The sequence below is a fragment of the Felis catus genome, chromosome C2 (genome assembly GCF_018350175.1).
Source record: "Felis catus isolate Fca126 chromosome C2, F.catus_Fca126_mat1.0, whole genome shotgun sequence".
In the NCBI taxonomy this organism is placed as follows: Eukaryota; Metazoa; Chordata; class Mammalia; order Carnivora; family Felidae; genus Felis; species Felis catus.
Window position 1 is genome coordinate 158,381,473 of NC_058376.1, and position 13,380 is coordinate 158,394,852.

Genomic DNA, 13,380 nt, shown 5'->3' on the forward strand with positions numbered 1-13,380 from the left:
CTCTCCTTCAAAAATAAATATTTAAAAATTGTTTTTTTAAAAAATAACATGGGTCTGTCTTTCCTAGCATAGGCTCAGAAAATGTATTTATGGCTAAATGAGTAAACAAGCTTTTTCATGGCAGTTTGCCAGGAGGAGATTAAAGAATATCAGGGCAGATCAGAGTCATTCTGCTCAGCAGGAGTGAGCATGTGCAAATGTGCACTTTGAGGCTGAAGAGGGTTGTAGGGTAGTCCTTGCTGGGCTGTAGAATCATGCAATTTACAAAATGCTTCTATATCCTGTATCTTATTTCAGCTCCTAGCAGGCTTAAAAAATATGCAGAGAGTAATCATCTCCATTTGACAAGTGATGGAAGGACAGAAAAGTAATTGATTCATCTAAGATGGCAGAGTTAGTGAATGTTCTCTTTGTCCGTGAGATTTAGGCGAAGTGTGGTTATTGCTAATTACCACCGAGTGTGGGAATCAGAATTTTCCAGCTCCCTAGGTTCTAAGCCACTAGTTTTTCCCTAGTATCTTGCTGTTGAATGCCATCTTAGAATGAAAATTGGAATGGGGTTTTCTTGCCTACAAAGAAAAGAAACTTAGGAGTTTCTGAGTCCTGTATAATAAACAGGAACTGGACCAGCATTTAATTGTTGGTGAATTTCAAGATTGTGTTATCACAATGCAGTTAGGTTCTATCTTCTGCCAGTACTCAGCAATTGTATGTAAGAGCTGGAACTCCCATTTATAAGACTGCCCAGTGGAGAACCTGGGCACCACAGACTCCAGGGAGCCTCTTGGTTCTGTCACTATGCTGGAGAGATATACAATAAAGGAATGAGTCCCTTCATATTTCAGCAGATGTAACCCAGTGGGGCAAATCCAGCAGGGTTTGTGAAGAAGTTATTTGCACCTATGCACCCAAGCTGTACTATGTACGTGTTAGTGCAAGCAGGTGAACCTATAAACGTTACTCATTTAGATAGTGTCTTAGGTTTTCTGCCCCAAATGCTGGTGAAAAAGTAACCGTGAGACTGTGCGGAGATGGTGTGATGACAATAAGCAAGGGTTAGAAATACCTATGATCTGAGGTATTTTCAAGGTCTGTAAAGATTGGTGCTATCTGATCTTATTTGACTTTTTTATATAAATTATTTTGGAGGCGTAGTACATATTGACAACTGGGTTTGCAGGTAACTTTAAAAACTAGTATTAAGTATTGAAAGGAAAAAAAAAAGTATTAAGAGAAGGTCAGCAAATATTAACACCAACATTAGGCCAAGAATTGTTCTAGGGGCAAGTGATCAACACAAAGTTCTTACTCAGACAGTAATTTCATTGGGGGATAAATAGGCAATAAAGGCATAAATAGGATAATTTAAGGATTAAGACATATAGAAAATGTAACCAGGTTATTTGAGAGATAGTGACTACCCTTGCTTTGTCAGTATGGTCAGAGATGGCCTCTCTAAAGAGGAAACACTTTCACTGAGAGAAATTAGAAACACTGTCGTGGCTTGTCAGCACTATTTTGGGCCATTGCTTCTGCTGTCAGCTTCAGTAGCATTATATATGCACATATATGTACATACATCTATCATTTTTTATTCTCTAGGTACTTTTTTAAAGTTTATTTGTTTATGTTGAGAGAGAGAAAGGGAGCAGGGGAGGGGCAGAAAGAGAGAGAGAGAGGGTCCCAAGCAGGCTCTAAGCTGTCAGTGCAGAGCCTGACGTGGGGCTCAAACTCAGAAATTGTGAGATCATGACCTCAGCTGAAACCAAGAGTTGGACACTTAACTGACTGAGCCACCTAGCGCCCCAATTTTCTAGGTACTTCTGATTGGCCTTTTTTGTAGGCTAAGGTCACAGGGAGTGTACAGAATTACTCTCCTGGCTCCTTTTTCTAGATTGTTCTTCGTAAGCAAATTTGTGTGTGAAGAATTGACAAAATGGAAATGGTTTTATAATCTGGTCTTCAAGCTCCTACCAACAGGTTCAACAGAGGGATAGCAAGCAGAATTGCATGCTATAGATTGCGCTTTGACAATTTTTCCCCCAGAAGGCTGTACTGTTGGGGCTGGAACGACATTGGCTGTTCTTTTCCTGGCTTTCTTTTGGTGATGTTTCTTAGAGGTTTTGGGTTCCATACCTTGAAGGGCACTCTTATGAATCCAATTATAATACTTTGTTCCTAGGTTTCAACTCCTGCACAGGAACAGGAAATACATTTGGAGGAGACCACAGCCCTGGGCACATCAGAAGAATTTCTTCCTACCTCGCCCCTCAGTGAGGGTTCAGCCCCTGAAGCCCACCTGGAGCCTCCTCAGGACCCAGGGACATACCTCCTCCACAATGGGCACTCTGGTACTCAACTCCCAGCTCTGGCCTCAAGTGCTGCCTCCCTTTTCTCCTCAAGTCTCCTTTCCTTTATCTCCCTATCTCCCACCCTGTTGGAATCCCTCAATGTCCTGCCCTCTGTCTTTCTTTCCTAGTAACTTTGTTCCTATTGCTTATTCTCCAATCATTCATGTATTTAGCAAGTTTCAGTCAAGCACATGTCATAGGTTAGGCACTGTTGGGGACCAGAGAGATATAGTACACAGTCACTGCTTTCACAGAGCTTGTTATCCAGTTGGCAGAGAGTGAGTCATAACTGCAAGAAGAGGCATTTTGTAAGAGATGTTGAGTGACATCTATCCCCAGGCATTTGATGCCATGAGAGTGAACATAATGGACATCATAAACAATGAGAAAAATCACTGTGGGCTGGAGCAGATAGGGGATGCTTATTGGAGAAGGAAGCAGTGGGATTGAACAATGAAAAATGGGGTAGCATTTGAAGGGGAGAGAAAAGTGAGAGGCACCAGAGCAGAGGATATAAACAAAAACTGTAAATGAGGGTTCCTTGGACCCCAGTGAAGTGTAATGAGGAAGGACTATTTTTCAGCGCCCAGGGTCTGCTTATACAGGGCCTTAGGGTTGACGCTAGGAAAATTTTGGTGGGCAAGAGTTGATGTGTTAGAAACAGTATTTCAAGAGGACTATTCTGACATGTAACCATTGTGGATTGAATGGTAAGACCAATGGCTTAGAGCATCTGTAAGAGGCTAGTGTGCCAGAATGGATGTGAGGCAATTGTTGTCTGAGCAATGTTGAGTGGAATAGAAATTGACTGATGTGACACACATAGGAAGGAAGAATCCAAGAGACAGTGGAAAGGAAGAATTAGGGGGTTTGGCCAGTGTATGGATTCATTGACAGAAAGAGGGAAGTCAGGAAAGGAAGATGGTCAGAACATCCATTTTTTATTTTGAATTTGAGGTGATGAGGGACACCCAAAGGAAACGTCCTGTAGGTAACTGGAAGCTTCTGATAGGAGTCTAGGAAAGAGCTAGGAACTGCGAAAGCAGCGTTAGAGCATTGATAGTCGGTGAGATCTCCAACAGAGCAAAAAGAGATGCTCTGAGGTCTGAGAGCCTCCAGTGTCCATAATGAGAAGGCAAGAGAAGGAAGTGAAACCAGAACGAGGGGCCAGAGATGTGAGAGGAAAAGCAGGCTGGGCTGATGCTAGGGAAGCCATGGGGAGAGAAAGCGGGCAGAAGTATAGCTTCCTTCAGAGAGGTTGAAGCGAGTGAGGGCTGGGAGGAATGGCCAGCTCTCAGTTTGACCAAGGACCCTCTGCACCCTCAGAAAAACGCCTGCCTGGAAGAGGGATGAGAGGCAGTGTGTGGAGCCGCCTGGGTTCTCTTGAATCCACTCACTGGGACACAGACCTTACTGGAGCCAAGGCAGGGCTGTCCTCATAGCTTTCTTTCCTCCGTCAGGTCAGTGTGCTTCCCAGGTGCCTGCCGTTTCCCAAGCTGGGAAGTCAGGAGACCAGGCAGCAGCAACTGTGCTTCGGATGGTCAGGCCCCAGGTGAGCTTGAGTCTGTCTTCCCTGAGTTCCCAAGTGTGTGGTGCAGGAACAGCTAGCACTCATCTCTGGGCCCTGGCCCATTCTGAAAGTGCTCCTGTGGTTTCCCAGCCTGATCGCACCCTCTGGAACTGGGTCCTGCCTGCTGAGTTCATGAACTCTGTTTCATCCCAGCTTCTCTCCCTCCAGCACCCCTTTGCCCACCAGGGCCCCACCCTGGGCTCTGGGTACCCTGATGTCTCTGCCCTTCAGGCCGGGAATATCCCTGAGCAATAGAAGCTTGTCATTCCAGGGTTCTGCAGCGTACGAGTTCCTGTCTGTGGACTATACCGAGAGGAAGTGGAAAGGTCCGGCACTCAGTCAGAGAGCCGTGTACCGGAGCCTCATGCCGGAAAATTATCGCAGAGTGGCCTCATTGGGTAATGATTCTGTTCCCCAGTAACGTAGTCTGCATTCTATACGTTTTCTTTGCTATGTGCTTCTTTTTCAAGTTTTTATTGCAAAAAGCTGCAAACGTAAGACAAAGTACAGAGAACAGTGTAATGAACTGTCACGCACCCATCACTCAGCGTTCTAATTATAAGCAGTGTCTTTATTTCATTTTTAATTGAGCTAGGTGGTTTGGTTAGAATTTGTAGTTGTAAGGAGTAGGGAACCACTCATGTTATTGTAAGTCCTGAGTTGTGTTACTTCAGTAAGGCTGAAGGAATGGAAACCCTGATCAAACCTGCCAGCTAGACCATCCTTTGGGAAATGGGGCCCATGGAAACTGGGCCCTGACCCAGAGCAGCACAGGGTCCTCAGCAGCAACAGCAAATAATTTTTATGCCAGGGAATGTGGTAGTTGCTCCCTGCTTACCTGTTTTCTCCTTCCACGGCTACCTATTTTCTTCACTCCGAACCTTTTGTCCTCTCATGGCATCTTCTTGATTAGACTTTCTGTTCCCTCATACTTTTTGCATGCCGTGGCTCCTAATGGCTTGGCTTCTCTCCTTGCCTCATTTCAGCTTAGAGCTCCTACTTGTTTTTATTTTCTTTATTTTGCCCCATTTCCAGTTGCAGATTTACTTAGAGAGGGACTCCAAGGGTGGTTCAGCCATTAAGTATCATCTCTATTTGGGCAGACTTTGCTCCTGACCACAGCAGAGGCTGATGTGTAAGGTACAGAGAAGCTACCCTTGGACCTGGTGGCCTGGTCAGTCGTGGTCTGAGATGTAATGAGACCAGTTGTCATGAGGCACAAAGCATGGCTGCCTCAGCTTCCCCTTCAGGAACGACGGAGGCGGGACAGCTTCCTGGAGGGGGATGTTTTGGAGGCAGGTTCTCTGGATGGCAAGTCTAGGACAGTAGCCAAATCTGAAGAGGGTGGGTGGGCTTAGGAGCCAAGGAGCCCGATATCTATAACTTTCCATGTGCTAAAATGCCATGATGGGTTGTGGCCCTGCTTAAGATGTGATTAAAAGGAACCAACATTTTTGTGTTTAGCCGTGACTGATTGCCTGCTTCTTCCCATCTTTTCTAGACTCCAAAGGAAAGATTGAACTGTTCAGTTTCCTATGATTCCAGATGACCAAGATACCAAAGACATATTTTGAGTCATATTTCAAATTATCGATCCCTTTCTTAATTTTCGTAGGAATGCAGTACTGCCTTCTACCAGTTCAGTGCCCCAGGGACTAGAGGACCCCCACTTTTAGAGCTCTGCTGTCCCCTGCATGGTTTTCTGAACCCATGGCTTCTCTGAATCTTGTCATTGTCCTCACACGTGAGAATCACTTTTTTTGGTCCGTTTTTTTCCTAATTGTGCTTGCCTACACTGTTTCTCATATTTGACTTGAGGTATTTGCCACTCCTCTCTCCCCTCAATATCTTTGCTGAGAACCGTGGAAGCAGACAATGGCATGGTTGGAAAGGATGTTAGAGTTCATCATTTTACTAAGTGACTTCTGTAAGATCACCCGTCTGTACAGTCTGTTCTCTTGCCCTCCAGTTGCTCTTTTTTTTTTTTTTTTTTCCTTTTAAGTTTATTTATTTATTTTGAGAGGGAGAGAGAACGCAAGTTGGGGAGGGGCAGAGAGAGAGGGAGAGAGCATCCCAAGCAGTCTCTGCTCGGCATGGAGCCCAACACATGGCCCGATCCCACGACTGCAAGATCACGACCTGAACCGATACCAAGAGTCAGATGCCTAACCGACTGAGCCACTCAGGTGCCCCTGATTGCTCTTTTGAATTGGGTAATTAATTGGAGCAATTAAGAGCTATCAGGACAGAGCTCTGTCCACTCCCTTCCCCCCCCCCCCATCGTCCTTCCCCTCTTCATCTTTCTGTCCATGAAGAAAAACTTGAGCTAGTTCCCACTTTTGTCCTGTTCTTACTGTGTCGCCTCTTAATGTGTCCCCTAATGTGAAGGTTTTTTCAGATACGTAGATCCTGATGGTTCTGTTTTTTTAATAGGATGCAAAATGAATAAAAGTTGTTTTCTTCTCTCTTTTGGCAGCAAATGAGACTAGGATGGAGTGTCCGGATTTGCCTGCAAAGCAGGAAGTTTCTAAAGGACTGGGGTCATCTGATGGGACATCAGGAGGCCTCTGTGGGGTGGTTTCTGGAGAACCAGAGGCACGAACTGTCTGTGAAGGTGCTTTAGAGAAGCTGGAAGGGCAACCCTCAGATGAGGAAGGGAGCAGACTGGAAAGTGATTTCTTCAAACTAACACACAAGGATAAAGGTAAATCCACAAAAGATGGATGTGATGAATATAAGGATCCAAATCTGTCCTCTAGTGCTACAGAACATCAGAGAGTTCTCAAGGGACAGAAATTTTACCAGTGTGATGAATGTGGTAAAGCTTTCAATCGGAATTCGCACTTCATTGGGCACCAGAGAATCCATACTGGAGAGAAACCCTATGAGTGTAATGAGTGTGGGAAGACTTTCAGGCAGACCTCTCAGCTCATAGTTCATCTCAGAACCCATACAGGGGAAAAACCCTATGAGTGCAGTGAGTGTGGAAAGACTTACCGACACAGCTCCCATCTTATTCAACACCAGAGACTCCATAATGGCGAGAAACCATATAAATGCAATGAATGTGCTAAAGCCTTCACTCAGAGTTCCCAACTAATTGACCACCAGAGAACCCATACTGGAGAGAAACCTTATGAATGCAGTGAGTGTGGTGAGGCCTTTATTCGGAGTAAAAGTCTCGTTCGACATCAGGTACTTCATACTGGTAAGAAACCTTACAAGTGTGGTGAATGTGGGAAAGCTTTCTGTTCTAATAGAAATCTTACTGATCATCAGAGAATCCATACTGGCGAAAAGCCTTATGAGTGTAATGAATGTGGCAAGGCCTTCAGTCGGAGTAAATGTCTTATTCGACATCAGAGTCTCCACACTGGGGAAAAACCATACAAATGTAGTGAATGTGGGAAAGCCTTTAATCAGAACTCTCAACTTGTTGATCATGAGCGAATTCATACTGGAGAAAAACCTTTTGAATGTAATGAATGTGGTAAGGCATTCGGTCTCAGTAAATGTCTTATTCGACATCAGAGACTTCACACAGGTGAAAAGCCCTATAAATGCAACGAGTGTGGAAAATCCTTCAATCAAAACTCACACCTCATTATACACCAAAGAATTCACACTGGTGAGAAGCCTTATGAATGTAATGAGTGTGGGAAGGTCTTTAGTTATAGCTCCAGTCTCATGGTACATCAAAGAACCCATACTGGGGAGAAACCCTATAAATGTAGTGATTGTGGGAAAGCCTTTAGTGACAGCTCACAGCTCATTGTACATCAGAGAGTTCACACTGGAGAGAAGCCCTACGAGTGTATTGAGTGTGGGAAAGCCTTTAGTCAGCGTTCCACTTTCAATCACCACCAGCGAACTCACATCGGAGACAAACATTCAGGTCTGGCTCGCTCAGTTTCTTAAGGCATGATTTTCCAAGGAACTTTGAATTAAGCTTTTTTTTATAAGGATGCTCATCCTGATCTCTTAAAACTGCTCCTCAAAATGTGCCATTCTCTGCATACTTTCTGGTGGGTCATGAAGGTAGGAAAGTGGGAGTCACAGTGTAATCCTTTCTCAGTCTTGGTAAAGTAAGGACTACACATTTCATGTACTTATAAGTTCATTTATTCGTTTGTCCATTCTTTCATTGGATTTGTTGAGAAATCCAGTTTCTTAGTTATGTATCCCATAATCAGATTGTGTGCTTCTCAAGGACAGAGATTCTATGTTTCTTAGTGTGCTACATCTCCTCCATTTTACCATCTGCATAAGTCACTTTCCAAGTCAGATTCATCTTTTCCTTTACTCTTGGCAAAGGTTCTCCCTGTATAGATTTTAATTTTTTTAATGTTTATTTATTTTTGAAGGAGAGAGACAGGACATGAGCAGGAAAGGGAGAGGGGCAGAGAGAAAGGGAGATACAGAATCTGAAGCAGGCTCCAGGCTCCGAGCTGTCAGCACAGAGCCTGACGCAGGGCTCAAAATTCACGAGCTGTGAGATCATGACCTGAACCGAAGTTGGGTGTTTAAGCAACTGAGCCACCCACGTGCCCCATCCCTATAGATTTTAAACTTCCACAATAATCCAGACCTTCATCTCCTGTGTTCCCTATCTATAAAACCTTTTCTTCCTGTTTGCTAATGTATGTCCCTTAGATCCTTTCAGATCCCTCTAATCACTAAAAGGCTTTCTTGAAATCCTCCGTCATCCTTCTTAAACATCTATTTTTTTGACCTTACTGCTTCCAATTAGCTGGTGCTACAGCTGGTGCAACTGTTGTTAAACTACCTTGTCAATTATTCTCAGTGTGTATGTGTATACTTTCATATCAACTTATTGTAGGCCCTTTGAGGCTAGATATGGTATGTATTTCTTTTAGCATATAGATAATTTTCATATAGTAGTTGTTTAATAAATAATTTTTAAAAACTCTGTTCTCTAGGTGGACCATCCTTAAATTGGGCCTGATATCCCTGTTCTCACCCCAACTAGAGTAGAAGCTTCTAAAGATGGAAGCAGCATCTCATTGTAGAATATCACATTTGGGGGCCTTATTGAGAACTTCCCCATGTATTCTGGACATCTCGCCACCATTACTTCCTTGTTGGTTTCTGGTACTTTATTGTGTTTAGGAAGTTTCCTTCTATTCCTGTTTTTAGAAGAAGCAAGATAGTACAGTAGTTAAGAACACTGATTTTGTGCCTCGTATCCTAACTCAAATCCTGGCTTACCACTCATCTAGGGTATGTGGCCCTGGCCAAGTCACTTAGCTTCCTTGTGTGTCAGTCCTTCCATCTGTAAACTAAAGCTATGGCTGTGAGGATAAAATTAGTTCATTAGTAAGTATAAGGCATTTAGAACGGCTCTTGGCACATAGTGCCCACTATAGCAATGATTACACTTAGAGTTGCTAAATTCTATCAAGTTTTTTAAAAATGTGTTGGTGTATGTCATCTATTCTTTTTGTAATTCATATTTTTTTGACAACCTTCCAAATAATTGAAGTTTCCTGGAAGTCCTGGAATAAAATCCATTTGTTTGTGATGATTTTTTTTTTTTTTAATGTAGAAAACTAGATTTAATTTACTAAGGTTTGGCTGGCTTTCCAAAATGTATATGGAAAGTTTATTTCTCTTTTGTTTTCTGAAATAGTTTGCATAATGTGGGAATTATTCATTGAAGGCTAAAAATAGTGGCCAGATCCTTTTTTGAGGAGGAGGTAATTGGGAGGGATATATCTTTAGCAACATTTTGATTCTTCAGTGGTTGTACTCTTTAGATTTCTCCCTCTGTAAATTTTGGTAATATATATCCAGAAATCATTTTTACTGGACTGTTAAGTAGTGGCATAAAGGACCCCCCCCCTTTATTTTTAAAAATTAGTGTGAATTTATACCCAGGAGATAGTTTAAGTGGTCAGATATGAGAGTAAAGGTGCTAGGAGCTGGACACTTAATCGTCTTACTTCATATGCACATTATCCTCTTACCTCTTATGCACAGAAAGAAAATATTCCACACCTATACCCTACATCCCCAACCCTAATTGTTCCGCTTTTAAATCTAGTAGGAAAGGTCAAGAGACTATGGGTACTAAAAAGTTACTGAGTTAGACAATACTCAGTACCCATTTCTGTACTAAATGGGAAACATTTCTGTCAAGGCATTGACCTCCTGCTGTGAAGGATACTTTCATGAAAACTTTCACTTCATGAAAACCTCTAGTTGTTAGGGACAAATTGTGACCATTCACAAGGTAGCTTTTGCCTAATGGAAAATATCATCCTCTGAGTCTAACGTTAGGACATTTTCTAGCCTGATGGGGCCTCATGGAAGCACTTGTTCCAGCTGTATAAAGAGAAGGTGTCGTGTCAGCTGGCTCCAGGTAACTAATGGTACAACTATTTGATCTAGAATAGGACAATGTAGATATTCCTTACTGAACCACAATAGTCTTCCCACTAATGTATGCACAGGGCTACGTAAGATGAGGTACAGATCCCCTGTTAAGGCATGTGAATGCTTTACATGAAACCACAGTAGGAAAGAACTGTATGATGACCCAACCCTTTTCTGACCTGTGGGTCTTCCTCAAGTGTTGCTTGGTTAGGAATTGTTGGCTCATTAAAAACAATGATAATCTTATAATCTAACAGGCTTTTCCCCCAGATCCCTTCCAGTTGCATTGTCTTCTATATGGATGATACATTTACAGATACTCAGTTTCCCAACTGAATGCCAACTTGGTGCCATATGGATTGTGGATGGAGATGAACAGAGTCAATAGTTATCCAATATTTGGCTACGGTGAGATTATTAGACAAAGTAATCACAGGACAATATATATTCCCCTTAGACTGAAGAGGGAGTGGTAATCATAGCTGCATGCTCAGGGCCATGGGGCACAAATGTACATGCCTTTAGATTGTATACATTAATTATATACTTTGAGTCCCATTTTGGAAAAAAATTGAAAAATGTTTTATCCCCTTACTGAGACTCTATGTTGCTGTCTATGTCTGTGACTGTCTATGTTGCTTCCCAAGGGTTTAGGGGCCAAAACAAATGCAATTACATCATAACTGTAGCGGCCCTGGCAAGTCATAGAGCATGTCCTGATGTCAAGAAGACACCACCAGTGAAACTCTCCAGTCAGCATTCAGGCTGCTTTGGCAGTGAGCAAAAATTGGTGACACTCAAGCTTTTCCTTGGGAACCACCAAACTGGTGCCCTTAGGATTTGGGATGTATGCGGTCTGTTACAGGGGCCATTTATGGAAAAGGTGGTCATGGCAGCTGCCATGGTGCTAAATATTAAACCACTAACAACTGTATTCTCTGAGCTGTATGTTTATTATGGACATCTATCCTAGTGAGGAGCACTGGAGCAATGATAGTTGTGGTTTTTCTTTAAGAGACCTTAGAGAGCCACGTGGGAAAAACTAGACAATTCACCTCGTCTCAGGGGTTCCCTAAGTTTTCTTCTGAGAGTGAACATGTGGGATACTTGAACAGTAGGATCAGGAACAGCTGGGCAATTCCCAACCGTCTGCAGGAATAAGAGAAGTTGCACATCTGGTCAGGGGCCTCTGATTTGTCCAGAGCAATATGCTAGAGTCAAAGTTAATGAACAGCTTGTATTGGGGCAGAGGTAAAGGTGTGCCCCTACCTGCCCTGTCCCAAACAAGAATCTTTATGCATTCATCTATCAATAGCACGTTTATTTATTCATCTATCAATGGGCACAGATTGCTTCCATATCTTGGCTATTGTATATAATGCTACAATAAACATAGGGGTGCATATATCACTCGAAGTGAAGTATCTTGATCCTTTCTAACAGCCTGAGAGACCTATATTCAAATAGGCTGAATTTCCAAAGGGAAGCATTGCATTATCACTATTTTGACCAATAAAGTAAGACCTGAATAATTGGATATTGACTTCATTTACCCAAATATGAGTTGGAATTTCTTTAGCTGGCAAATGTCATGATAAAGATGGAAATGCTGAATATTTAGGCAATTGTAACCCTCAAAATACCCTGATTCTGAACAGTGATGTCATTTTGGACTGAGTGAATAGATTTTTGTCGGAAAAAAAGAATACGCTTCTAGATAAAGGCAACAAATTGAATGAGGGGCACTGAAATTTGTATTTCTTTTAAGTTTATTTATCTTAGAGAGCACACACTAGCAGGGGAGGATCAGAGAGAGAGAGAATCACAACCAGGCTCCACACTGACAGTACAGAGCCCAAGGTGGGGCTTGATCCCATGAACTGTGAGATCATGACCTGAGCTGAAATCAAGAGTCAGATGCTTGGGGTGCCTGGGTGGCTCAGTTGGTTAAGCGTCCAACTTTGGCTCAGATCATGATCTCATGGTTCATGAGTTCAAGCCCTGCATCAGGCTGCCTGCTGTCAGCACAGAGCCCACTTCAGATCCCCTGTCCCCCTATGTCTGCTCCTCCCCACTTCTCAAAAATAAACATTAAAAAAAAAAAAAAGATGCTTAACTGATGGAGCCACTTAACTGATGGAACCTGTATTTTTAACATGGGTCCAACTGATTCTTATGCTTTCTAAAATTTGAGAACAACTGGGCTAGAATATTAAGGAGTAATCATTACCTCCTGGGACCAAATGTAGAGTTACCATGTTGAATCAGAATTAATTACCCCTCCCTCAAATAAAAGAATACATGAAAAGTTAGACTTAATTGGTCATAACTGTCTTAATGTACATGAATATTTTTCTTAAGTGTTTCTTGATATTGTGACAATAGTGTCATGGACCTGAGTTTTACATCCAGGATCAACTAGGGGGCATGAACTTGTGTAAGTCTTATCATTTCTCTGAATCTCTGTTTCTCAGTCTCCTTCTTGAAATATGGCAGGGTTGCTGTTTCACCTACGTGAGCTAATGGATAAGAGAGCTCCTGGTACACTCTTATTCCAACTGCCTGTTTGACATTTTCACTTGGATGTCTAGTTGACATCTTTCACTTAACACATCCAAAATAAAACTATTGATCCTTTTCCCTAAAACCATTCTTCTTTCAGTCTACTCTATTTCTAAAAGGCAAACTTACTCTGGTTGCTCACATCAGTGACTGTAGAGTCATCCTTAACCAACAACCAATTCATTAGCAAATCATGTTGACCATGCCTTCAAAATATAGTTGACCCTTGAACAACACAGGTTGGAATGGGTCCATTTATATGTGTTTTTTTTTTTGTCCAGTAAATTTACTGGAAAAACTCGGAGATGTGGGCAATTTGAGAAAACTCACAGAAGAACTGTGTAGCCTGGGAATACAAAAAAAAAATTTAGGAAAAAATTGGTATTATTGTAAGAATTCAGTACATAATACATATAACCTACGGAAGTATGAATTGACTTATCTGTAAGGCTTCTGGTCAACCGGCTTAACACTAGCTAAGTTTGGGGGGAGTCAAAAGTG

General features: G+C 42.3%; 1 protein-coding gene across 21 annotated transcripts in view; it reads left to right on the forward strand.

The window, feature by feature from the left end:
- The window catches only part of LOC101099651 (zinc finger protein 660), a 32,192-nt gene that overhangs the window by 4,392 nt on the left and 14,420 nt on the right, over positions 1 to 13,380 (forward strand). For 9 of the 21 annotated variants that reach the window (XM_045037996.1, XM_045038001.1, XM_045038000.1 and 6 more), the window contains exons 4-7: positions 2,183 to 2,351; positions 3,812 to 3,903; positions 4,193 to 4,319; positions 6,398 to 7,129. In XM_045037996.1, the coding sequence (XP_044893931.1) occupies positions 2,183 to 2,351; positions 3,812 to 3,903; positions 4,193 to 4,319; positions 6,398 to 7,129 (1,120 nt within the window). Of the gene's footprint in view, positions 1 to 2,182; positions 2,352 to 3,811; positions 3,904 to 4,192; positions 4,320 to 5,422; positions 5,931 to 6,065; positions 6,108 to 6,397; positions 11,252 to 13,380 lie in introns of those variants that run through there. The other 12 variants (XM_045037993.1, XM_045037991.1, XM_045037994.1 and 9 more) reach the window with 6 other exon arrangements.